The sequence below is a fragment of the Copadichromis virginalis genome, linkage group LG11 (assembly GCF_057382275.1).
Source record: "Copadichromis virginalis isolate Kocher_CV1m ecotype Utaka linkage group LG11, C_Virginalis_male_GT1.1, whole genome shotgun sequence".
NCBI lineage: Eukaryota > Metazoa > Chordata > Actinopteri > Cichliformes > Cichlidae > Copadichromis > Copadichromis virginalis.
The window spans coordinates 17,861,192-17,888,877 of record NC_140628.1 but is presented as its reverse complement, the minus strand read 5'-3'; the positions used below and the strand labels follow the sequence as shown (position 1 = coordinate 17,888,877).

General features: G+C 40.2%; 1 protein-coding gene across 1 annotated transcript; it reads left to right on the top strand.

Moving 5' to 3' along the window:
- Positions 1-783: 783 nt before the first annotated feature.
- On the top strand, positions 784-23,593 carry ibtk (inhibitor of Bruton agammaglobulinemia tyrosine kinase). Its single transcript, XM_085473406.1, has 29 exons — positions 784-970; positions 1,560-2,415; positions 2,557-2,653; positions 3,906-4,030; positions 5,449-5,559; positions 6,890-7,060; positions 7,228-7,345; positions 7,718-7,898; positions 8,987-9,110; positions 9,433-9,610; positions 9,814-9,967; positions 11,786-12,170; positions 12,365-12,621; positions 12,708-12,794; positions 12,899-12,981; positions 13,872-13,909; positions 14,039-14,135; positions 14,277-14,378; positions 15,755-15,872; positions 16,043-16,103; positions 16,703-16,830; positions 17,005-17,117; positions 17,207-17,352; positions 17,515-17,633; positions 17,905-18,003; positions 18,213-18,368; positions 19,254-19,454; positions 22,610-22,742; positions 23,188-23,593. Exons 2-29 carry the CDS (start codon positions 2,092-2,094, stop codon positions 23,311-23,313), a joined length of 4,032 nt encoding a protein of 1,343 aa, XP_085329532.1. The 5' UTR covers positions 784-970; positions 1,560-2,091; the 3' UTR covers positions 23,314-23,593.
- The last annotated feature ends 4,093 nt before the right edge of the window (positions 23,594-27,686 follow it).

Genomic DNA, 27,686 nt, shown 5'->3' with positions numbered 1-27,686 from the left:
ATCAGAGATGGTTTTTAAAACCTTTTCTATCCTATTAGTTTATCCTCAAAGTTTATATTTAAGTGTGAATAGCATTAGTCATTTAAAAAATATTCAATAATGAATTCTTGCTTCTATGGAACGCTTATTATTGTCTTTTCTCTTGATTAATCTGCAAGCTTGTTAAGATGTAATATTTATGGTATTTATGTTTTCATTTTTTGTTTTTATTATGTTATTATTCATTAACATATGTACAAGGTACAGTTATTATAGTTTTGTATTTTCTGATCATTTTTTGTTTTTATTTCATTTTGACTTTTTGTTTTTAATTCAGTTTAGTTTTAGTTTGGTTCCATACTGGGTTTTCTTGTTTCAGTTTACTTTTTGAACTTTTAAAATTTTTTAACAGTCTTGTAGACACACAGAGTCATCAGCCAAACTGTAACTATGATAATAATAATAATAATAATAATAATAATAGTTATTATTATTTATTTTATTTTCATCAAACTAAGAAATACTAAAACTAAGGTTTTCCTCTATATTTTTTTTATTATATTTTAGTTAATTTTGGGGTCACAAAATAGTTTCAGTTAGCTTTATTTTTTCCCCAGAATATTTTATTTTTATTGTAGCTACCTAAAAAAAATTTTTTATGCAGTTTTAGTTTTTCATTTTGTGTTAGTTAACCAGAATAATCTTGGTATAGGAAACTAAATGTCAATATCGCATCCTATGACATCACCCACAGAGCGACTGACCGCCCCAAAAATCCGCCAATAGGACATCAGGATGCAGGAGCCGTGGCCAATCAGAAGTCTTGACATTGACGCAAGCTCTCTTACCTAACCTGCAGGGGCTCATACCTGTCCAAAATTCGTACCGGCGAAAAAATACATTGCGTTTTCCATTTGTAGTAATGACAAAGTGGATTTACGTCGTTGATGCTACTTTCTCCATGTCCTCTTTTTTCTTTCACTAGCGGAAGGTAAGCAATACCCCGACGTTAGCTTGCTAACGTTAGCTTGCGATGATGTGTCAGCTAAGCGAGCTATCAAAGTAGTATTAGGTAACTGTCTTTAATTAACTATACTGGGCTGATTTTCAAACTTGTCCAAATCCGTGCGTTTATCCCGCTTTGAAATTATCTATGTTGCAGTACCCTGTTAGGCAGGATGAGCTAATATTACTGGGTGAAGTAGCTGCTGTGCACAGCCTGCTTCTGCAGCAAGTTAGATAAGCAATAAAGGAGATACGACTGTTTCTATTAAAGAAATGGGGCCACTAGGCCTTAACATCAAGGGTGTTTTAGCTGACCATTAGCGAGACCAAATGGTGAGTGGACAATAACAGCAGTTAACATTAAGCTAAGCTAAGTTAGCCTGTTACATAATCGTGGTGATTAGTCAACATTAAACCTTGTAAACTCAGCTGACTCGAGCTACTTCAGACTGATTTTAGGGCAGACTTGTTCTGAAGTTTACACTTTTGTATTTGACTATTGCACACGTGATTACATGTAATCAAAATGAGGACGCTGTTTTGTCACTAATGTGTGCTTCAACTTTCTCCTTTAGGTACACTCTACAATTATGGAGTTGTGAAAAAGAGGTGTCAAAATTTGGGGGGGAAGGTGGCCTTTCCCCTCAGGTTTGATGGTTGGGACTGCAGGAGGAGAAGGTCAGAGGGCTGGTGAAGTTGTTGCCTTTTGTACATAATTAGAGGGAAGACTATTTTTGCAGATGTTGTACAATTTCTTTTGTATAAATTCATAAAGAAGTTTTGTATTTATTAAAGTCCTGATGCCATTGTACACTGCGAGCACCCAGCCTTGTGTGCGGTCCTTGGTCGAAATGGTGGACTGAAACGAGTCACGCAGAGCTCTGGAGTCGCTAGGGTGCGGTGGAACCTCAACACAAGCACAATTCTAGCACTCCAATCTACCTCGGCTGTTTTATTTTTGTCCTATTTTTTCCCCGATTGTTTCTGTTGTTTGTTGCCACACATTACATTGTTTTTGAGTGTGTTTGCCATTATTGGTGGTGGGCTGGCAGAAGGTCTTTGCCAAGAGGACAAGGGCTTCACTGTGAAGATTTGTCAGAGGTCAGGATGAATCAGGCACCGCTGGACTGCACCCCCAAATGCCGCTCACAGCAGCATGCAGACCAGGTGGTTGCTGCACTAACAAGCGGCTCTGAGGGGCAGCTCCGGGCTTTCCTGACTTCACACTGCCACAATGCAGCCACTTTGCGGGATGCCTTCGGTCGTACAGCCCTGCACCTGGCAGCCTCACTGGGTAAGAAGGCCCTGCTGGAGTGGCTGCTGGAAATCAAAAGTGCTGACCTGATGCTTAAAGATAAGGAGTCCGGCTGGACCGCTCTGCACCGCAGCGCCTTCTATGGACAGATCCACTGTCTCATATCACTGGTCAAGGTGTGTGTTGATGGAGTGCCATCAAAATTCAAATTATTACCAAGAAGAAACAGTCCAATCAAAGCTTTTAGTACTGTAAAATGACAAACCTTATTCTGAAGAGACTCAAACTTTGACCTACATTTGAATTTTGAATTGCAGCATGGGGGACTTCTCTCCACCCAAGACAAGGAGGGTCTTTCAGTCCTGGACTTGACCATGAAGGACCGCCCATCACATGTCTTGTTTAGAAACACTGGTAAGAAAAGCCGACCCCCTCAGACGCTGCTTTTAATGCTTTGGTTTGGAGATATGTCACTTCGCTTGTTCAAAAAAGAACAAAGCTTGGGCATATACTACGATTCAATATATATGTGATATCTTTGTCTTTTCTGCCTTCCCTTATCATATCACTGGTAATAGGTAAGTGGTTATCGGCTGGATCAGTCAAATGTAGCCCACATTGAAGAGGCTGTGTTGGCAGCATATGACTAACCACAAATAGGGACAGGTCCGATGGCAACCGAGCAGTCTATTTTATGATGATCAGATTGTAATAGTACAAAAATACAACCACCTGCTGAAAGCAACACGGCTGCTGCAGTCAAATAAGCAAAATGCAAGTGTGTGTGATAGGCAAAGTGCTGCAGAGTAGTTCAGTGTTGAAAAGCTCTGTGTAAATGTGTTTAAGTGCACTCTGAGCTTTGCTCAGTGAGACCAGAAAAGCTCACTGTGTCAGGTAACAGACTTATCATTATCATAGCTGTATCACTGGAACACAGGCGATTCAGACATATAATTACAATTGCGTATTCTGTTAAACAGTCTGTGTTGTGTGACGTGTTTGTGTTATTCTTGCAGCTGAAGCCCCTGCGGTGTTTAAAAGGTCTGAAAACAAATAAAGAATAAATATAAAAATGGTAAATGGGCTGTATTTGTATAGCGCTTTACTAGTCCCTAAGGACCCCAAAGCGCTTTACACATTCAGTCATCCACACATTCACACACTGGTGATGGCAAACTACAAAAACAGAATTTAAACCAGTAACCATGTTTAGTGTGCTCGATTTGATTCAAAATCACCAAGTCAAGAGCTAAAATTCTCCACTTTAGTTTCATATTGCTATATTGAGGCTTCAAAAGTCTGCAAAAGTTCCTACCTGCGCATTGTGGACCTCATTGTGTATGTAGTAGGTTTCCAGGCTTTTCTAGGAATAGTTATGTTATTTTCCAGGGAATTGATTGGTCAGCAGGTAGTTGTTTGGTATGCGTTGATCTCCTTTGTGGAACAGAACAGTCCAGAGCAGCCTAGGACTGCTCTGGACTGGCAGGCTGCAAACCTAGGCCGTCTGTCAAGAGCAGGCTAGGTTTGCAGCATATGTGCTGTCTCACTGAACCCCAAATCCAGTTTTGCACTACAGGCCTCTGTAGTTAAATCGAACATTAGGTGGAGACAGTGTTTTGGCTTTTTTCTTTTCTTTTTTGAAATAGTGTTTCTTTCTTCACCTTAGACCCAACTGAAGTTTACACGTGGGGAAACAATACAAATTTCAGCCTCGGTCATGGCAATCAGGAGAGCCGACAGCACCCTGAGCTTGTCGATGTCTTTGCCAGGACTGGAGTTTACATCAAGCAGGTAGGCTAACAACGCATTGCTGTCTTAACATTTCTCAAGGGAGTGGGAAAGTGTTTTTCTACCTCACACCCTCAAAACCCAACTCATGTGTATCCCTGTAGCACCAGGAATGCTGTAATAGCTCCGTGTTTTGACTGAGTACCAAGATATTACATTAAATTGAAAAAAAAAAAAAAAGAAAAAAGCCAGTGCACATGGGTGTTTCAGATAAGCCACATCACTTGGGTAAAACCAGTAAAACACTCCTATCCCCAGAGCCCTGTATTACACCACCTTCTCCTCAGGGCACATGAAAATTTGCAATGTTTTTTTTTTTTTCCTCCCCCTTTCAGCTGTCCAGTACTGTTTAGTCCACAGCAGCTGAAATAATGCTTATGCTGGAGAGCTTCAAACTGTACCTGCGATAAATGTATTAAGTTATACATTAAAGCATATTACATACTATAATGGGGCATATTGTAGTGAGTCATGGCCTCATTTCCCGGTTCATCTAGGAGGTGGCTGGATCAGTAATGTTATTTGAGTCTAATACAGCATTGTTTCTGTATCATCAGGCGTGGTCTACCATCTCTTGTACAACCTTCATTTGTGACTTAGTGGAGCTGGTCTGTACATTGTTAACCCCTGCTAGCTAAACTGTGCCAAGCCAGGCTACAATTTCATGCGTTTGTCATGTCTAGGCTCTTAGTGTGATTAATATAGCTCCTGGAACCAGTTCAATTACCCCCAGTGGCCTGTGTACCCAATGGGTGTCGGAATAAGATAAGACTGCGTTTGCTATATTTTCACCTTCTGTTTATCTGTTGACTAATAATTTATCTGTGCCCAATGTTGTGTAATTGCTGTTTACAGCTGAAAGTGTGAGGGTTGTTCTTTTTCTTTTTTTTCGTCTAACCTGCAGGAGTCATTTCATAAAGCTAGTCGAGGACAGGTGGATCTGATTTCATGACCATTTCATGACCCTGTGAGACTCAGTGTAGTCTTTGTCTACCTAGTCCAATCCAGCAGGTGCCAGAGGTTAAATATTAATTCCACAATGACATGTTTTTAATTAAATGAGCTATACTCATGTGTACGCATGTGTGTGGATGTCCACATCAATGCGATACTTCAGGAGACATCCCTGTGCTCTATTGAAGGCTTGAGGGGAGCGATGTATTAGTAATGATGTTTGCTTTTCCACCTGTGCCCTGGCCTTTTATTGCCGTAGTGTTTTACTATCGCTACAAGAAGGGTTGGCCCAGGGACATGGAAAGAGATGCATTGCAGCCTCGTACGTGAGGTCAAAATTATAATGACAAGAGCATTAATCAGCACAACCAAGCACCTTGTAATTTTCCTGTAGTGGGATATGCAGGCTATTAAAACTGAAAGCAACAAGGGGATACCACAATTACGTTTGTTTCTTCTTTTTGCAGGTGGTGCTGTGCAAGTTCCACTCTGTGTTCTTGTCTCAGAAAGGCCAGGTGTTCACCTGCGGGCATGGACAGGGAGGCAGACTTGGCCATGGAGATGAACAGACTTATCTGGTGAGATCTGGTCATCATGTCAAAATATATTTAAAACGAAATGAAGAATTCCTTCCTCTTTAATGAACAAATATATCAATGCATTATCATCATAATCATGTGCTTGTGCATTTTATTGCTTCAGTTACAGAAAATTTAGGTTAAAAAAAAAAGTGGTTTTGAAACTTGATCTGGATTTGATATTCATTTAAATCATAATTCTAGACAAACACAATCTATTTTAATCTATTATAAATGAAGTTCAAAACAGCCAGGTTTTCTTTGTGCTTGCTGGCTTGGGAAAACCTTAAACCTCAGTTGTAGATAACGGGTATCATAACGGTGGTTATCAGCTTTCTCTGGTAAGCCAAGCTTTCTGCTTTGGTCTCCATGTGTGCTCACATACAAAATGATCCCTATGAGTGCCTCCTCCAGTCAGAAATGTTTTTAGATGATGATGATGATGATTATAAAATAGTGATTAAAAAATATATAAATAATACAAAAATGTCAGTAAAATGTAGCATTTTTAAAAATAAAATTAGATTAATCCTGCAGAATTAAATATTAGTCATGAGATTTAATGCACAAAGCTTAACAGAACTTAACTTCATACATCACATTGTTGTTTGATCTTGTGAGCATCTACAGTCTTGAAAATCCTCTATTTTTACTCTTCAGCCGTAAAAGGCTGATGGGTTATTTTTGTCACTCCACTTCGTCCTCGAGTTCACAATCTTGGGTGTCCACATCACTCTAGTGACGTGATTATTCCCACCAACGTTTTTTTCCTTTCTTTTCTGTAGAAAAGCAGATTTTGTCAGTTGCCAAACTGGAGGGGCGCTCAATATCTCCTTGACTCAAAACACATATTTTAAGGAGATTTTTAAAAGCTGTCAGCACAAAGGTTCACTTACTTTGTTCAGTTGACACTTTTCAGTACATGCTGAAAAATTTGTGTTCAATAAAGCCACAGGAAGTACAATAATTGTGTTCACTAGAGGATTATGGTTGTCTGTGGGACTTGGAGACGGGGATGGTAAGTGAGAGAGGTGCTTGTATCGCATCTGTAACTTAAGATCCCAACTACACAGATATACGGTACAGAAATGTCTTTAAGTCTGTTACGCTAAATGCACAGTCTCATTTGCTTTCTGAGCTTTTAATGGTTTAACCAATGAAATGTAGAGCTGTGGTATCAGCCTTCTGCTGATACGAATTTAACACTTCTTTCGTGTACTTCAGATGGGCTTGGAAACAGTTGTTAAACCCTCTGCTTCTCTCTCTTTATCTTGTTTTATATTTTTGGCTATATTTCTTTTGTCTCATTCCTTTTTTTGCTTTTTTTCAGGTTCCTGGAATGGTAGAAGGCCTGATGTCCCATCACTGCTCCCAGGTGGCAGCAGCTAAAGACCACACAGTGGTCCTGACAGAGGAAGGCTATGTTTATACGTTTGGTCTCAACACATTCCACCAGCTGGGCCTAGTTCCTCCTCCCGCCTCTGCATTTGTACCTAAACAGGTAGGAGGTAGCAGTGGGAGCTGCTGATGTTTTGCAGTGAATCAATCAAGCTTTGGCTTACCTTTAATTAATTTGGTCATTATTAGTATATAAAAGGACCTTATGAATTGATGTTATCTGTTTTGTTTTTTGTTTTTTTTATGATGTAATATTTGCTTTTCATAAAGGTTTTCTCCAAGATGCTCAAAGGTAGGACTGTGATTGGAGTTGCAGCAGGAAGGTTCCACACAGTGCTGTGGACCAGGGAGGCTGTCTATACAATGGGACTCAATGGAGGCCAACTGGGTAAGTCCTCATCCTTAAAGTCAGCCAAAATATTACCACAAAATAAAAAAATAAACACTTTTCAGATACATGATATGATTTAACAGTTTAGATCAGTCAGTTTAAGATGAAACACACAGCAAGGGGTCATGTGTGACCATGCCAGAGAACAGAGCCAGTATATTTAGCACAAATTCATGAATAATGATTGTATTGCAAAAGTAGCTTTGCACAATTTCCAGTTTACTTATTGTAGGAGAGACGTTTTATTTTTGTAAAATGCCATTAATAAGATAATAAGGAGATTTAAAAAATAAAATAAAATCATTCCATGTTTTGAAAAAACTCTTTAATAATCACTTCCTTTCTGGTATGTTTTGTCCTCTTTTCCAGGTTACTTGCTGGATCCAAATGGAGAAAAGTGCGTAACAGCCCCCCGGCAGGTGTCAGCTCTGTACCACAAGGATGTAGCCATATCTATGGCAGCAGCTAGTGATGGTGCAACGGTAGTTGTGACCGAGAAGGGGGATGTGTACCTCTTAGCTGACTACCAATGCAAGAAGATGGCTTCAAGGTGAATAAATCAGTAGGATATCGTGCCAACCTTAAAGTTTAGCACTCTTAAACCTGCAAAAATGTATATTTGGGCCATGTGGGGGCAGCAGAAACAAAGTATGAGCTCAACATTATCATGATCCCCATTTAGATTGGTGTTGTGATCAAATAATTAATCATTTACACATTGAGCAGTAACTTATTCTGAGTCATCTGTCTGGCTATTTGGCAAGCTTGCATCTAGTATTCAGTCTCCTTTAGCTTTGGTTTTGTTCGCCGCTGTTGTTTCCACTGACTCCTGATTGCTAGATGATATACTCAGTTTGGCAGTGGTTTGCTAACTGTGTTTCTGTGCTTATACTCACTGCTAAACAAAAGTTGAAAAAAAAAAAAGGGTTAAAATTGGCTGGCTAAAGGGTTAAATTGATCTTCGTAGCAAAGCCAAGCGTAGCTGCAGAATCGGCTGATAATTTTCTGTCGGTTCATCACTATGAGAGACTCAAAGGTTTCACATTGCCATATTATTATTGTGTTAGACTAGACCATAATCCTATACCCGAATCAATAAATAGCTTTTAGATTAAGCTATGTTAAATGGCCCATCTTTTAATTTGATAGAACAATACCATCTGGAATCAAATAACTAATGGACAGTCTTCACTTTGCTCCAACCTTCTCATATTTTTCTACTGAAAATTGCTCATACTCTGGCAAAAAACGCAGCGCTTTTATCTGTCATTATGTTAGAGCCAGATGTGAAGATTTTTTTACAAGCACAGCAATTTTCTCATTTATTTTGTTTTCGAGCGATTGTTTTATCTATAAATATAAGTCTCTTTCACTGCAGCTCAGAAGTTGCTGCTTGTTTAACGTGTAGTCTTAATGAACTGCATTTCAGGCACTGCTCTGTGTCTGACAAAAAATATTTGAGAACAGCTTTATTAGAAGTTTGATTTTATTGTATTAAATATCATCCCCTAGATTGGAAATAGTTGTCTATTCTGTGAGTTCTGTAGTTTAGTGTCGTACATACAAATGTATGTATTTGTAAATACATTCCTGCTCTTCTTTCTTTTCCGATTATTGATTTTGATGGGTCTCTTACAGGCAGCTCAACATCAGGAAGGTCCTGGTCAGTGGGGGGAGTCTGGACCATCGAGTAGCTCCACAGATCTTGAACGAGGGAGGAGCGGAAAAGGTGGTCATTCTGGCGTTGGATACAGCTGGGAGGGTAAGTGCACTGTTATGCAGCGCTGTGCTTTTTGTTCTACTTTAGAGGTGCTTTAAAAACCACAAGACAAGCACCATTTAGTTCCTGTATCTTCAACAGAAGAGGGATGTACAACAGTAAAGCTGTAGTTCACTTGTGCTTCACTTATTAAATTCTGGTACATGGAAAGAAATACATCCTGTTATTTTTATCATCACTTTACTTTTCCTATTCTTATCTAACCTATGCTACACGGTTACACAATCCAAAATCTGCCTTACCTGTGTGACAGCCTATAGATAAAAATGGTGAGTAAGACTAGTTTTTCTCTTGTCTCTGTCAGGTGTTTTGCTGGCGTTCCACTGGCAGCTCGGTGAGACAGTGCCGGTGGGCGTACGCGCGTCAGGTCTTCATGGCGGACATCGCTCTCAGCAAGAACAGCATGATGTTTGTGACTCAGGATGGAGAGGGCTTCAGTGGTGTGTGGGCTGGAGAATATAAGAAGTACGGGGAAAAGAAAGGTGAGGAATTTAGGGGGGAGAAAGGTGTGTTAAGTTGGCAATTGATTGATTTATTTTTCCTCCACACTTTTTTTTATCTGTGCTGGGATTAGACTTTGTTATATTGTGGCCTATCTATAAAATACATTTCAATGAAAGTTAAGAGGAGTGCCTTGAAATGGATTATTACAGTATGTGGTAAATGTTTTCCTTCTGTGTTACAGAGGGCAGTGTGGAGGTGTGTGGCCACTCGGATGTTGGGACACTGTATGAACGAATCCGCCTGGAGAAACTCCCCTATGTCCACAGAGCTGTCAGCATTACCATGGACTCAAAGGGCCGGAATTTTGGAGTTCTCCAGGCTGACCCAAAAACCAGGTACACATACCCTCAAGTGAAGAAAAGGCACTACAATAAGGGACGGACACTTTAGTAGAGCTGTAGATAGAGACTTTGCTCATCCCACGCTGGGAAAATACAGTTGTTACAGGAGTACAAGGTCAGGAAGAAAAAGTGAATTAGAGATGGATTAGAAAAAATAAATGTCGTGTACAAAAAAACCAAAATATTATATAAAGGTACACAAACCTAAAAAATTGCCTAATCCAGCAGCCCACACATGCAATAGTTTATACATCTCTGTTAGGTAACCCACTGTAGGTGAAATGGCCATGAAAAAGTTTTTTGTGTGTGCCAGTGAGCACAGACTACTTCCCAGTATGAAGGCAACAATGCAGCACCAGAAGGTACACTGTCCAGAATGATTGTAAGGTAGTTTTATCTTAAACATTTTGGATAAAATTCAATTATTATTGCCTAGAGAGCCACTTTTGGATCGGTTATCCACTTAAAGCTTGAGAAAGAAAGCAGCTTAAACACAGCCTCTGCGAACAAGGCGTAGATAATGAAATGACTAACACCTAAGGAACAACTGACATGAAGAAGTAAAGTCTTAAAATCTTAGTTCTTTATGTCTATGAAGTATGATATCTAAACTTAAGTAAAAAGAAGAGGTTTAATATTCTGATCTTTACTAATAATAATCACTAGTGTAATAAGTTCTTCCATCCGCAATAAAAACATGGTTATAACTATCCACTAGGGGTGTGTTTTTATAATCGATTTATCGATTAAAATCGATTCTGGCTTGGATAACGTGAAATCGATTCATTAAAATCCTGAATCGATTTCTTTAATATAAATTTATATAAATATAAATTTATTTTGCCCGAAATGCCAGAATCTCAGGTTAAACCTCACAAAATTTCAACAACCACCCTCATTTCTGCTGTTCAATACTGAACAAATTTAAACTTTTTAAAATTATGCAAAATGCAAAACGCTTAGCCGTGTCTCTAATAAAACCGCTGTAACGTCAGAGGTAATGTTCATATGTTGATTAATGATTTTCTTTCGTTTTTGATGTACTGCAGAATATTTTTATAAAATCCAGGCCAGGAAAATCACCTTCATGTTTTTCTGTGTTTTATCTTCAGCTACTTTGACACAAAGGCATCTGCTGTGATGCTCACACCTTTGATAAAGTCTTGCGAGTGTCAGCTTCCTTTTTATAGATACAAAAATATGTAAATCTACTGATCTGAATTATAATATTTCTGACTGTCAAAATTTCCCAGATTCAAATTGAATTGAATCTAATCGAATTAAATCGAATCGTGGATCAAATCGATTCGGGACCTTGTGAATCAGAAGCGAATCGATTCTAGAAATGAGTGACGATACCCAGCCCTACTATCCACACTTCGGTAAAATCTTAAATGTTAAATACTTAAAAAGAGGTACTTTAAAGTCCCCCCCCCCCCCCCCCCCCCCCTTCATACTTAAAAAGGTCACTAAATGATGTGTTTTGGATTCACACTGCAGCTGCTTAGGCATGAATCAGGAGAGTGGACTATTTCTCTGAGCAGCTCGTGCCTTATTTTTTATTTTTAGATCTCCTCTCTGCTCATTACATTCATTGCTTTATTAGGAGTCAGCTGGGAAGATTCTTGTCTCTTTAAGGGCTAAGCTACTTGCTATCATTCTTCTCTTGTTATTCAAAAGCTATGTTATATCATTTCTGATTAAACTGGATTTGAAAGATTAAATCCAGTTGGGTTTTTGTGTGTGTGTTTGTAATGAATGAGTTTTTATCATTTAAACCTCAATCATGTTCCCTGTGTATATGTACTCCAGCCTGTACGAGGTTCCCAGCATTTCTCCGTCATCCTTCTCCCAGCACTTCGGGAGCCTTCTGGATGAGGCGGACGAAATGGACAGCATCCACGATGTGACGCTTCAGGCTGGTGATCGCACTTTTCCGGCTCACAAGTACATTCTGTCCATGAGGTCCGAGTTCTTCCGGAAGCAGTTCATGTCTGAGCACTGTGGGGTCGATGAGGAGCTCGATAAGGAAGTGAGGAAGAGCGAAGATGCCGTGGGGTGCGATTTGCTCATTCTGGAAAAAATCCCACCGGACATGATGGAATACGCTCTTCACTTCATCTACACAGACTCTTGTGAGCTGCTGGTACACGGGGCGAGGCCGAGAGTGTCAGGGGTCATTACAGTCCCAAACCAGGTGAGGGGGGGAAAAAAAAGGAAAATCATATGTGCTTGATTACGCTGTACTGTAATGTAGCTTTTTCTTTATGCTACATTGATTTTTAACTCCACAATAATTTCATTTTCATTGACCTGGGAGGTCTGTTAGCTCTGACTCGGCTGTGTTGATTCATGAAGACTGTCTTCTGCTGTATCCATTGCCTTGGCCAGGATTCAGAGGAGGGCAGGCTTATCAGTAGCCTGCAGGACTTGGGTCTGAGTGGTCGTTCAGCCCTCGAGGTGTACCGTTCCCTTCCACCTGCAGCCAAAGGCAACAGTGACAAGGCCAAGGGCAAAGGCTCCAAGCCTGGCAAAAAGGGGAAAGGAAGCAAAGGTGACAAGGCCGGAGCCAACGAGGGAGGTGCCAACCCAGTGAAAACCTTACAGGGTGTTGCAAAAAAACTCGGCCTGGGCAGCCTGTCGGCACGGTGAGAAGCCGAGCGCACTTTAAGCTCAAGGGCAATACAGATTTCGTGTCCTTTGTTTTCATCCATTTTTTTTTATTTCTGCACAGACTGGATGGTGTCAAATACGAAAATGGAAAAATTAATGTTACAAACAAGAAAACAGGCAACAAACCAAAATTCTACCAGAAGAAATGGTACGTATGTGTGTCTATAATCAGCTTTAGTTACTGAATAAACTGCAAACTTGTCAGACACAACTTAACTGTTTGTATATTTTGTTCTTTCTATGTCTGTGCAGCTCTTATCTTTGTGATGTCACTCTGAAATCTGAAGATGGGAAAGAGTTTTCTTGTCATAAAAGTGTCCTCTGTGCCAGACTAGGTAAGATGAATCAGGTAGCATTCAAATCAATAAAAACTGTAACTTCAGTTTGTTTTGCACAGCTGTGTATGGCATAACATATCATTTGCACCATTTAATTCTAAAAGGGCTAACCGCTTAAGAAAGTAACTCACTACCTTTTGTAGCACAACTGGTTTTCCTTCCTTTTGCCTGTAAGAGAGCATGCAAAGGTAGTCTGTAGGTTCAAATACTGTTACTGAAAAGATGAGTTTTTATCATGCATGTCATCTAGATACACATGCTACCCCCTCCTGGATCCAGAATGACTTTTTCAGTAATCCCGTACACCATATTCTCCTTAGCTGAGGTAACAAAGAGACGTGTAAAAAATGAACCTCACAAAATACAATACCTGTAAAGTGAACCAGATGTTTTAAAATGGGTTTGTTTTTAAGATAAAAACCCAGTTGAATGTAAATGCAGAGTTTCTGTTCAAGCAGTAGGATTGTAATTAACAGTATTTCTTAGAAGACTGTGGGGTTGGCTGCAGTTTTGCAGCCAACCGTTCTGACATTCCTAGGGTACTTAATATTGGTCCATGTTCTGTCCCAACACCAGCTGTCTATATAAATAAATCCCCCAACCCAAAATTCTGCAAATGCAATCGAGGCAGTTCCACATCCAGTTCTTCCTTAATTATTGTAGGCCTTTTTGGAGACAATATTCTCCAGAAGTACACGTGAGAAAACCTAGTAACATGTTTTCGATAGTCATCCAGTTTGACCAAAATTGAAACCTGTATTTTATGTAAATGTTCGCTTCACGTGAGTAGCCAAATTTTAGTGTTGATTAGAAACACTTTTTTTTTTTCTTTCTTTTTTTTTGGAAAAATGTACTTCAATTGTTCTCTTGTTTCTGTCCTTCTGCAGAGTACTTCAACAGTATGCTCGGTAACCCCTGGATTGAGGTATGCCAAGTCCCCCATCCTTCTGTTGTGATATATATAATTTTTTTTTTTTTTTTTAAACCAGTCACAGCTCTAAAGTCATACAGTTTCGTACTGGTACTCTGATAATATTGTCTTGCAACCCTTCAGGCCACGTCTTGTTCTGCACTCGAGATGCCCACTAGCTCAGAGATCCTGCAGGTCATTCTTGAGTACATTTACACAGATGAGTCACCCACGATTAAAGGTAACCTAACAAGTTTGGGTTTTTTTTCCTAATGAAAACACATTTTGAATTGTTTTTTATGGTCATGTGCTCTCCAAATTTAGATGACTGTGGGGGAAAACCCCACACTGATCATACTGTTCTCTCACTTTTCCCTGCCAGAGTCTCTGAATGTAGAGTTTGTCTGCAACGTGTTGGTTGTCGCTGACCAGCTCCTCATCACACGGCTAAAGGAGATGTGCGAGGTCGTCATCACGGAGAACCGTACGTTCTCTTACTCCAGTTTGTGACATAACTTCTTGCACTTGCACTTTTCTTTTTCTTTTAGTAGCCCCCTTCATTTGAGAGTATCTAATTCTCTCTTCTTTTTTTTTTAATTATATTTTTATTGAAGAAAAAAAAAAAAGGACTTGTTACAATAAAGTGCATTGACATTATTTAGTCAAAAAAAAGAGAAAAGGAAAAAAAAAAAAACCTTTTTCTTAGTCCTTTTGTTTTACATTCTGATAGCAAAAAAATAAAATTAACTCATTGGCTTGACAATGTGTTACATAATGCAGCATGTTTAACTTATTTACAAAAACTACATTAGGTACATATTATGAAGTTGAGGGTCAACCTGCCATTTATTCCATATTTTGTAGAATTTGTCTTTCCGAATTTTTAAAAAGAATGTCAGTTTTTCCATTTTAAATATTTCGAAAACCACATTAAACCAGTCCTCAAGTGTTGGCGGAGTTGGATTTAACCACTTTCTGGTTAGTGATTTTTTTTTTTTTTTTTTGCTGGCCGCTAATAGCGCTTGTAAGAGTTTTGTGTCCCCTCCCCGGACCGAGTCAACAACCAAGCCCAAGTACAAATTTACAAAATTGATGTCAAATTTTATCTTAAAAACCTCACACAAAGTTTTATGGATTCCCAGCCAGTAATTTTTTAAGTTAGGGCAGTCCCAAAAGATATGATAATGATGTGCCTCTTCTGATCCACATCTTCTCCAGCATTCTGCTGTCCCATTTTTATATTTAGTTTGATGAGGGGTTTTGAAAAATCTAATAATGTTCTTCCAACAGTGGTCTCTCCAAGATAAAGAACTTGTTGAGTACCAATGAAAATTACAAATCCTCTCCCAGTTCTCGTTTGTTATACACATCCCCGATTCCAATTCCCATTTAATCTTAACATTTTGAGTAGTATCCTTCCTTGCTTGAAGGAGCACATCATATAGTTTGGAGATTGCCTTTCTCAGAGAACTATCATATGCTAATTTGACTATCTTAAAAATTTCTGACTCAACCATATTGGGTTTGGGATATTGCAGTGTTTATTAAAGTAATCCCTCATTTGAAGAAACCTGAAGAAATCTACTTGTCTTAAGCCATTTCTTATTTGTAAAGACTGGAAACTCTGTAGTGTCCCTTTATGTGTGAAGGAATGGAATGTTGTTAGTCCACTCTCTATCCAGGACTGAAATCTAATCTAGAGTATCTAATTCTCAGCATTAGCCTTGGGGCATCTGTTTAAAGTTAAGTTCACATTGTCCTCGTGTCATCTTGATTCTGAATAATTTTATACATAGAACTCATGAAAACAATAAGCACACACAGCTGCATCGTTTCAAACCGCTGCTTTTCTGCCCTCAGTGACTCTGAAGAACGCTGCAGAGCTCCTGGAGTTTGCCATCATGTACAATGCAGAACAGTTAAAACTGTCCTGCCTCCAGTTCATTGTGCTCAACATGGCCGCTCTGCTGGAATCAAAGTGAGAACTTAAAGCCAGTGTAGCATTTTGGATTCAAAGTGGTGTGTTCAAGATCATGAATATGTTTAGTAGAACGTGTGCATGTAAATATGGATCCATAGAGCAGAGCAAACAGGAGAAGTGTTTTCTAATCAATATGTTTTTGTTTTGTGTTACTTTGGTGTCCTCAGAGCTCTGGATATTCTCAGTGATGAAGTGCTGGTGGAGCTTTCTGCAGCCTACAGGAAGATGGTGAGTCCCCTTCCACCCTTAAAAACACCCCAGTCTGTGTCAAAATTTCTTTTTAAAGATGCTCATTGTTTAACTTGATTTCTTTTTTTCTTTTCCCCCCCAGTGAAATAAAATAATTCTTTAAAGTGAACAGCAGGGGGCAGCTCTTGTAGTTGTAGAAAGACATGCAGTTGTATAAAAGCCTATAGGGGAGCAACCCTTGGCTTCAGTTTCCTGATGACTTTATGGGCTCAGTTGCTAGGTTAAAGTTACACTGAACACAACATAAAGTTCACTTTGTACATTATTATCAACAGGTGGGGCTTCACCTAGTCTGAAGTGATGTCGCTACATCTGCCTTTTACTTCCAGTCTTTTGTCACAGAAATCATCCTGTTGTTCTGACTTTCACTGATAAATCTTAAAATTATCTACACAATGTAGAGATTGAGCTGTAGAGAGTTTCTCCTGCCTCTGCAGACTGAAAACATGTTTGTCGATTGATTCATTGATTAACTGTAGGTGATGTAATGTTTTCTAAGACAGCCATACTTAGATTTATTTGTCTATTGCATAGAGTTTTTCATAAGTTTTTCTTTCTTTTTCTCCATTTGATTTCAGATCCCAGCAATGCAGAAGCGTGTTATCACACCATATCCTGGTGCACCAGACCTCAGTATGTATGAGGATGAGGATTTGGACTCCACATTCAGCCCTAAACCAGAAGCAGATTTGGATCACTCTTGCAGGTACAGTCAAATATGGTATTAACTTGGTACACAGTATCACTATGTTAATTTCTAACGGTTTATAGCTAAAAGGCAGGGAATTATCTGTGATACCTTTAAAGACGTCTATTAAATGTCTTCAGTGTGTCAGCCTAACAATAATCTGCTAATAATTTCACACATTGTCTTTTTCAGGGAAATCCTGTTAAAAAAAGCTAAAATGAAGGCTAAGAAGAAACCAAGGAGGCGCTCTGATAGCTCAGGGGGCTATACTCTCTCTGATATCATCCAAAGCCCTCCTGCTGCTGGTATGTGGCTGTCAGCTTCTTTGTGAAGTTGGATCTTGTTGTTATTGAATTTATGACGTTACCTAACACATGCTTCTTTTTTTGCTCAGTGGTCTCCCCATGCCTGGTGAAGTCAGGTAAGGTGAACTCGACTGAGTCTCTGCAGGAGCTCCTCACATCAGACTCTGAAGGCAGCTACATGGGGGTCGGCAGTCCCAGAGACATGCAGTCACCTGTTTTCCATGAGAGAGCTGAGGTTAATTTTACATCTTTAATATGTTGCACATTGCGTGTAGTTAGAAGTGTGAAATAATTAGATGAATTGCTAGATTAAAATCAAGACTGCAAAGATGGTCGAGTTAACACTGTTAAGTTAGAGTTGAAGTGTTTGTGAGTTTTATTATTTTTTTATCTGCAGGATGAGAAAACCTTTAGCCAGAGGCTGAAGACCCCACCCAGCACCCCAACATCTATTAAGAACTGCCTCCCAACTCCCCCCAACTCTGCTCCGCAAACCATCCCAAAGGTCCTTCCCTGGTAGGGTAACTTTGATGGTCTGAAATTTATCAACATTTTTGTTGTCTTATTAATTTGTTTTTCCCACATCTCCTCGGCTGAGAAATGCAGGTTTAAGATTGAACAAAGGCTATCTTGAGAGGATGTCATTTTATCCTTATATCCACCCACTTTATGTTGAGGGGGTGGTTAACAGAAAGGAAGCATTTTCAGCCCTGATAAATGAATAACCACTGAAATCTGAGCAGTATATCTTTCATATTAAGTTTGACTCTGTTTTTTCAATTTGCAGTCCTGCTCGTGCACCTCCAGTCTTGGATCTGAGAACCATCATGGACATGGAAGCCAACTCTCTGCAGACTCTTGGAGCAACTCCTAAAAGCCCTGGAAGGTGGGCGGGTGGTCTACAGTGTTTAACTGAGAAATCTTCAATGAAAAAATGATTTATACCACTTATTCCAGTCAATAGAAGGGAGTGATGGGTTTAATTAATGACTAATATCTGTACATTACACATGTATCTTTCAGTTCTTAATCCACTGTCTGGAAATGAGAACTGTTGTTTACTTGAGCTCTGCTTATTTTCCCACCTGTCCACAGTGTCAGCACCAGCATTAAGCACTCCCCTCTTTCCACTAAACTGTCCCAGAAACAGAGGAAGATGCTGGCCATGGCTAACAAGGAGGCCAGTGCGGAGTCCACAGCATCCAAACCAACCCCCACAGCCACTCCATCCAAAAGCAGTGGAAAGGCCTGGTGAGTGAGCCCAAATACGAATACCGCTACTGTCATGGAATACCTTTGTGTTCCTGATATATTTCAGGAAATCTCAAAAGAGACAAAATGCATTTTGTGCAGTGAGCCCACACATTCCTACTCTGGATGGGACAAGTATTTGTGAAATTGTGTAGCATGTAGAAAATATCAAGAGTGGAAATCTCCCTTCTCCTCTTAGCTAAAATGCTACTGTTAATCCCTTCCACAGAAAGTAAGTGTGTGTGTGTGTGTGTGTGTGTGTGTGTGTGTGTGTCAAAGCAGGTTTACAGCTAATACAAGTACAAACAGCTACAAAAGCTTTATATTTCCTATTTGTAAAGTAGATCTGCTTTATTAAGAAAAATATTTGTTTACATTGTACAACAGATAAAAGTTGGCTTAGTGAAAATGCATCATTGTGATTGTTTGCCTGCTTGTTGATGGTTTGACAGCAGAAGGCTTATGTTGCATCCAGTGTTTAGTTAAAAGGCTTGGAGAATACTTGTGGTGGATATTTGTTGCTGTGCTTGGATTAGGTAACACTAACTATACTAGCAATATGATCAATTTGCATTCTGTTTCTGAAACAGGTTATAAGATGTGCCACAGTCATCTGCCTTGTGATCTACCCTACACTATGATTTTAGTATTTATTTATTTGTTTTTACCCTCAAAGTTGGGCATGCTTACAGTATAGGTCCCCTTTGAGCTTGGGCATTTGAAACCTGAATCTGTGGTTAAATTACTCAAAAAGGGACAAGATGAAGAAAGTTGTGAGCCACTATGTAATGTCTTAAACGCACCAGCAGCTACAGAAAGGGTAGCCACCTTTTGCTTTTAATTGTGAACTTCTTCTTCCCTTCTATGATTTCTTTCCACCTGCAGGGTAACTGCTGTCCAGTCCCCACCCTCCTCGTGTTCATTTCGGGCTCTGCTGGAGGAGGAAGAGAACCATTTGATCCGAGCAGGGCAAACCGGAACGCAAAGGGGCCAGAGCACCCTGGGATCCCCCATCGTTGCTGCACCTGCTGCCAGAAGGGTCACATTCAAGTGTGCTGAAGGCAGCGAGTCAGAGAGACCCGCGGGGTAAGCAGAAGTCAAAGTGTAGCGTACAGGAGTAAGGGTTTCTTCCTTACACACTGGAGGTAGAGCCAAAATAGCCTCTCTTTTTAAGGAGATAGAAATAGTCCTGAATTGAGACTCGAATCTGTGCCAAATATTTTGAGATGGCCAAAGAGTACCTCATCTGTTACATAAAACATATTATAGGTTGCTGCTGCAGTAAGATTGAGTGTTTCTGACTTGTGCTGCTGATTTCCACTTGGAGGCACTATTGAGGTTTCATCATGTATCAGCTGTTGTGTTTTTTTTTTTTCCAGCAGTCTGCAGCCCTGTAGATAACCAATTGTCTTAGCAGTAATCTCCCATTATTTTTTACTTCTAATTTCTGCAGCCTGAACATCAAACTTGGCCCCCAAAACAGGAAGACAGTATATACGTAACACAGGCAGGCACTGTTTCGCAGCTAAGACATATAAAAGAGGAAGTGATAGTGATTGTTTAGACTTATTGTTCAGGAAACGCAAAAATAAAAGCTGTGATTGTAACTAACCATAACGCTAACTAGTGCCAGGGCACTGATAAGATGTGCTGTAGTTGGATAGGCTGACAGCCTGAGAAACGCATTAAGCTCTTTGTTGTGTGAGGTGAACGGCTCTGAATGACCCAGTGCTGCTGGGTTGACCTGCCCTTGACTGAGTCACCCTGACCTTTACAATGTTCCTCAACAGCTGGATAAACACGGCATGCACAGAAGATATTCCTAGCTGTAGTAAGTGGCGTGCTCTTCTTTCTGACGTTGGGTAGCTCGGAAGCAATGAAATCCTCTATGTTTGGCCACCTTTGCAGCTTTTAATTCCTTTCAGGTCCGCAAAGTCAAGTTAATCTTGTCTATCTGTATGTAAGCACATCTCTTATCTGATTTCATCCTCCTCTGCTGTATGTTTGGCCATGCTTCATGCTGTTAAGAGCAGACTGCTAGATATTAAACAGCTGTGAAAGTAAGTCAAGTGAAATCAGTGATGTTAATCAGAATTGATAAGGGCAGCCCTTGTGTCACAGCAGATCACACAGAAACGGGAGCAGGTTTCAGGTTCGCCCGGGTATTTGGATGAGCAGACACGGACGAGTTCAAGGCTCAGGAAGCAGCCGTGCACGCTCTTGTGTCTGCCTTCTGGGACACAGTTTCCACATCCCAAATCAGATTTAATAGAGATGCCTTTATAATCTGCGCTGTGATTGAATGTCAGACATTTTTTCCTCTGCTTATGTCTTGTGGAAATATTTCCAGCGTTGTCTCTCGTCCAGATGAACGATCAGACAAACGGAGGCCCCTCTTTCCATACGACATTAGCGTGCGCCATAATGGAGTGTTTTTGGCAGGATTTGTAACAACCCGCTATATAAACGACCTACAAACTAAAAAAAATCACTTAAAGCACACACAAATCAGTCTAAAGGTAGCTCATTTGTATGAGTCAGGTCATATTTTACCCACTGTGTTGAATAGATGTATTCTTTAACAAACATTATATATTTATACCCTCTTCTCTAAGTTGTTGTACAAGTATTTTAGGAGGATTTAGAAATGTGAATATATATATATATATATACATGGTGTTTTTCCCTTGAAACACCATCTATAAGCAGCAGGAAAGGGGTTTAAGTCGACTTTCAGTCAACCTTTGTGCACACTTTGAATCCTCTGACAGCTTTTTTTTTTTTCCTGCTGTTGCAGTAACTCGCCTCATGTTTACAAATGATAACAGGTGTGACTTTTCTTATACTGTTGGAGCAAGGTCTGCATTTTATTTTTAGGCTAATCCATTTGGACACTGATGTGTGAGCCGTCACGTTTTGGAGTCTGTTTTTCTACAATTTTTAGAGTCAACAAGGATGCTGAATATAAAAGTCTAAACAATGTGTTTGCGAACGCAAATCCCAAAAAATGTTGCTGTGTATGTCCTCGGTGTGTAAATGGATATAGCTTGTGACTGTTCTTACCTTCATTCCTCTGACAAAGGAAGATTAACAGACTGAACAGTGTGCTGCATGCTATCAGAAACCCCACTGAGCTGCTGAATGTAATGAAACATGTAGCTATTAACTTGGTCTATCAGAATAGCTTTGGGGGGGACTGAATGAGTGGGAGAGTGCAGTGAGAACTGCAAACTCTGACACAGCTTTACTCTATAAATGCATTACACAAGGCAGCATTAGAATATGCTGGTATTTTTAAACTTCAGCAGTAAGTCAGACTCCAGTGGTTTGTGCCCCTCGTCATCAATTCTGCTCATATCTTTATGAACAGAATTTCTAGTTTCAGCCAAGAGGTGAAACTAGAAATTTGAAATTGAATTTGCAAAAAGTTTTTTGCGGATGATGTGGTCTGCAGTAATGAAGACGCTTTACCAAGTCTGTTTTGGTAAAGTGAGGGCCAAACATCAGAGCCAAGTTATCATCTCACTGGTGAGTCTACATTCTTACCCTCACCTATGGCCTCGAGGTGTGGGTAGTGATAGAACTGGATTGCAGATACAAGTGAAGGAACAAACAAGTTCCTCCGAGTGGTTTCTAGGCTGTCCCTCAGAGATGAGGAGCTCAGTCATTTTGGTGTGGCTCAGAGTAGAGCAGACACTCCTCTACATTAAAATGAACCAGCTGAGGTGGTTGAGGGATATAACTCCTGAATCCCTTTTAGATCAGGTGTTTCAGGCACATCCTACTTAGAGAGGACTCTGGGGCAGACCCAGGAAACCCCAGAGAGATTATGTCTATTGTCTGGCTGGCTTGGGAATGTCACTATGTCCTCTGTCTCTTCCCATCCATCCCTGTGTCCCTGACCCAGACCCAAATAAATACCATGATATTTGACACAGCACACCTAGGAAGAGTGCTGTGTCAAATGCAGCAGAGATCAGAAAGGGTTGTAGCTTGACTTTTTATTGTAGCATGTGCAGCAATCATGTTAAAGTCTTCAGCAAAGCATTTTAACTTCAGTACTGTTGTGCAGTAGTGGCAGAGGCTTGTTAAAGCCGGGTGGACAGGTGGCCATTCACACACCGGAGCTTGTCAGTAGTGGTTGACTCAACCTTTGTCCACTGACTCAGACTCTTGTTGCAGCACTGGATACCAACGTGTGTGTGTGTGTGTGTGTGTGTGTGTACCATCTATCCCCTCAGGCCGTGGGTGCTGGGTGCAGTGGGCAGCCCTCCCCTCTCCTCCCTGGTGACCTTTGCTTCCATCGTGGAGGAAGAGAAGCAGCAGGAAGCCGCGCTGATCCGCAGCCGAGAGAAGCCGCTGGCGCTCATCCAGGTAACACATTGTGTCTGTGTGTCACAAGCACGCACACACACCCTTGGCATCACTGATTGGATAGCTTCTGTGCACAGCGTCGGTATGGAAAACATGGCAGTGGTCCATCAGAAGATGCTTCTTGTGTCTCCTGTCTTGCCTTATCTGACTGACTTTTACCTAATCAGCATTGCACTCTGTACAGTGCTGGTTAGAAATGAGGTGTCTCCAGGTTTGTCTCTTTGACAGCACACTCTTCTCCTCTCCAGCTGGTTGCCAGACTTCTGTCAGAGCCTTCACAAAAACACTTTTTCCCTGTGAGGTTTTCTGGTTGCTATTAAGTAAAACACTTATTACCATTAAGCTTTCAGCGTCAGCATTTTGTTCTTTTCCCTCTCAATTGAAGTTTGTTTTTTGTTGGTTTTTTTTTTTTCAGTTTTTTCCTTGTTATTTTCTGTCTTTATAGATTGAAGAGCGGGCCATCCAGGATCTTCTGTTCCACTATAAAGCCCATGACAACCCAGATGAGCTGATAGTGGTGGAGAGGTCTTCCAGAGGTCCCATAGCAGTCCCGACCTGGAACAAACACTGATGTTTAACGCCAGTGACGTTCACCGCAACCGCTACATACCATCAATGTGAGAACATCTCATCCCATAGTCACTCTATACTTCAGGCAGTTTCCTCAAGATCCATCAGTCCATACTAAGACGTACTTGGGACTCATCATCCTAGTTTAAGAGGAGTGTGATGCGAAGCTCGCTTCTCTCTGCAGTTTTAGGTTTAATTTGTTTTATTGCTGCTCAGCATTTTGTTTGTGTGTGAAAGAATGAGTGTTTTTCCCACAACTGAATACAGTACTGGGACTGGGATGAGTTGTGCATGTTTTTTTTTCTTTTGATGTACTCTTTACTCAGCAAAAACAATGGCATAAAAACTAAACAACTCTTACAAATGAATATTATTAGTGATGTGAAGTTGAAGTTGTCAAAGAAGTGAAAATGTGAGACGTTCCAGGCCACACAGAATGTGTCCAGGCTACATCACAGGGGCTCTCTGGAGCTTAAGAGAAGTTAAAGAGTGCCAAACATCATCTGTGGTAGAGCATCAGGAGCAAGTCGTATGTGAGCTGTTTAGCAAGGCAGTACATTTTTTTTTTTCTTTTATGGACCCCCCTGCTTTATATCAACATTGTGTGCTTCAGTTGATCTGCAGTGACATGGTAATTTTGCAGTAAACAGTAACCTTTACTTTAAATTCAAACACGCTCACATTTGTCATAGAATAAAAAGCGTTATTTGATGCAGTTACAGCGAATGCTTAAGCCAGACTATACTCAGTAGGGTTGATTGTGTTCTAGAAATGCTCCGGTGCCTTTCTATTACATGATAAACAAAGTAAAGCAGCTAAAAATAATTTTTTTTCTCCTTATGGTTTTACTCTCCAGCTCTTTTCCTGGAGCCAGTGTAAGCTTGGTAGGTAATGTTCTCATTTTCAGATGCCATTTTTGCCAGTGCGTTTGTATGTTTGAGGCCTAAAGATGTGATGGGAAAATGGCATGCAATAATAAAACATCTCACCTGTGCAATGAACCTGGCTCCTCTCTGTGTTTCATAGATCTGAGTGGACAGAATAGAATTTTAGAATTTCTAAATAAAGTCTTATCAGAGAGACTCAGTCATTCGCTGGATAATGTGGATCTCAAAGTATCTAATAAAAAATAACATTTAAGCTCTCCATCTCTCTGCACGTCATCTGCCCTGCATGAGCAAATGACCATTATTAAGTCTCAACCTGTGATTAACTGTGATGACCCCGATCTGAGCAGAGAGCACGGTGATTGAGGGATTTTATTGGCTGTAATTACAGGTAGAGCATCACATTGGAAGTCAGGAAGAGACAGTTCACGGGGAAAATGTTAATTACAGATTAAGATCTATTAGCTGGTGCAGAGATGACACATGAATCAATGCCTCGGAGGGAGAAAACTTCCTTTTTGACATCACACCAACGTAGCCTGGAAACTAATGAGAGATTTTTTTTTCTTTTCAAAAGGACTGCTCATGCTGTGCATTTGTGTGCTGAATAAAAATTAAGTGGTTTAGCGTGTAGTGTAGTGCCACACGACGTCTCCTAAATATGACTGTAGAACACAAGCTCAGATAAAGTATTAAGGAGTATTAACCAATAAGCTATAACTTTAAAACCTAATAATATGTAGAGCCCCCTCAGGGCATGGATACAGGACAGGAAGCAGATCTTGTGGGTTGTGTGGGTTGGCTTCTGAAGGATCTCGGTTTTCTTAGGAAATAGAGACCACTTATCCCCTTCAGCCTGTTGTTGATGTGGACGCACTTGCGTTCCTCCATTACATCAAGATCCTGCCCCGGGGTAGACATGGATTGTCTCTGATTCTTTCCAAACCACTTCACAAACTCATCCACTAGTGCCTCCACCCCACTAACACATTCAACCAACCACTGCAGAACTGTCAGTACTGTAGGTAGGTGGCACGACCCCGTAGTAGTACTGTAAATCTGAGCTGTACACTGTGAACAGGAATGCAGACAGAGCAACAGTCTTATATACTGCACCCTGTCTGTCAGGTGGTCATTGATGTATGAGCTGGTCAACATGTTTACTGAGATTTCCTATAGCTTCTTTTTCAGCAGCTGAATCATGTTAAAGGAGGTGATCTTCACTGTGCAGCTGCTACCACCCAAATGGGAGCAGGCTCTCTGCAGCATGTGGATGATTAGATTCATTCTTTGTACACAAACAGCAGAGGGTCACACAGACTAGAAGTGTTGGAAACAGGAAGCCTGGCTCTGTTAAAGTCTCACCGTTATGTTTTTCTTCAGTTGGGATGCTGCGTGAGTTTAACAGAAGAAACGTATTACCAAAAATCATTCAAACTGGTCAAACATCTCACTGCTAATTAGGTTAATGAGTAGAAGAGTTGTGTTTAAAAAAAAAAAAAGGAACATCTTAGAGTTGTTCAGAAGGAGAGGTGAATAGCTGTGTGGCAAAAAGTTCAACAAATAAAAAAAGATTTTCACTGCACAACAGCAGGAAAAATAGGGATCATTCAATTATGTTTTCGACAGCTGGTATCTTCTGCTATCTCACCCAGGATCTCAGACAGCTGGCTAGCACAGGTCCTCAGAACCTTGGGGCTGATGCCACCATCAACACTTCAGTGCAAATGCAGCCATTTAAGCAATACTTTTGGCTCTTACCATTTAGATTAGCAAGCCACGCAGCCTTTACCAGAAACGTTATAGGAGAGAAACGAGACAATGAAATCTATGGGAGGATTGTTTTAGCCATTAGCTACTCTTTGTTAACTGCTTAACCTTTACTTTTAGATAAATAGCCATTAGCAACCTTTAAGCTTAACAATTTTATCATTACATGTCATTATAGCCTTTTACTTCATCTATATCCATTTAGCTATGTTGATGCTTTTCACTCAGTTTCAGTGACTGACAATGTAGATTATATTTTTTTAAATTAAGTAATGTTTACATTCCCTCTGACAGCTGCATTAGTACCTCCTGGGCTATATTTACCCTGGTTAGGAATCAGTGCTGTAGTATTTGGCAAGGAGAAGTGTGACCGAGCTGTTCGGCATGTTCGAGGAAGGAGCGCTCATCCTCTCAAGTGGTGCTCACTCCTGGCCTTCCAGCCGGGCAGATGGGAAAATCATAGGGCTGTCCTCAGGATGGTGAAGATCACTTCAGGATTAATTTGTTTATGGAGAAAAAGGGACATGCTTGACGTCTCATGGAACACATCCTACATTCCCAACTGCTTTGCCTGGAGAGTTCCAGGTTAAAGCAAAATCAAGGTCAAACCCCCATTCATCCAGCCAGATTTAATCACTCATCGAGTTGCTCTTCATGGTCATGGTTATAATTATGATGCTTTAGCAGCGCTCCGACTTCTTCTTTTTTCTTTTTAAATACTGCGTATACAGTATGCCAGGAAATACCAGAATAGTAATTTGTTTTCATTTCTTTAATCCTGAGGTGAATTGTTTACTATCTGGGTCATTCAGTGAAAATTCACCTCACCCCCACAGAATTATTGATTTTCTTCTTCTTTTTTTTTCCTTCAGTAAATTTAATGAAGTCCATCAAAGTACATAACAGACAGAAATTTGGCAAATTTGGCATTTTCCAGATATCCTTATTTTTTCAGTATTTTAAATGCCTCCGAACTTATTAAGTACAGGAGATACATACGTGAAGTTTTCAGGGCTGAAAAAAATATTTGTTATATTTAAAAACTGCAGTCAGATTATTTTTAAACTCAGTCCAAGTGTCACAATCTGAAGCTATTTGAAGAAATAGTTTTTTTGTTTCTCCTATAACCAGATTTGAGCACCAGTATAATGGGAGTATAATAGTGTCTTTCACTAAGAATAACAAAACCGTGTGTGATGTGATGTAGCATTTTTAGTGGCCGGTACACTTTCCAGGGGCATAAGCGACCAGTCAAATCAAGTTATAGTATCTGATAGGTCTTCTTTTATACCTACTCTTTGATACCTGGCTGGATAGTGTTGTTGGTGTGAAAGTTGGCGCTTCTGTTATCAAAATGTGAAAAATAATGACCTGCTGTCTCAGGATCTAGTGCTTTTCTTTTCTACAGCACCAGGAAAATGATTGTGCCTGGATGTTCTCAATGGATATATTCAATCTCAACATGTAGAACTATTACAAGGTGCGTTTTTAACAGAACTTACATGCATCACTGTCTGTGTAGGTTCTCATTCATCCAGGTCCTGACTCAGTCCTGACACTGTCCTCATCTGACTAGCTCTTGATGCGATCAGTGTTGGGGTCATTGAGAGAAACGTGCACTGCAGTGCGTTACTTAATTACTCCCAGGAGAAATTCATTCATTACATTACTTTCGTGTTTCTTCATAAAATGATCGTTTAACAGCATGAACCTATAG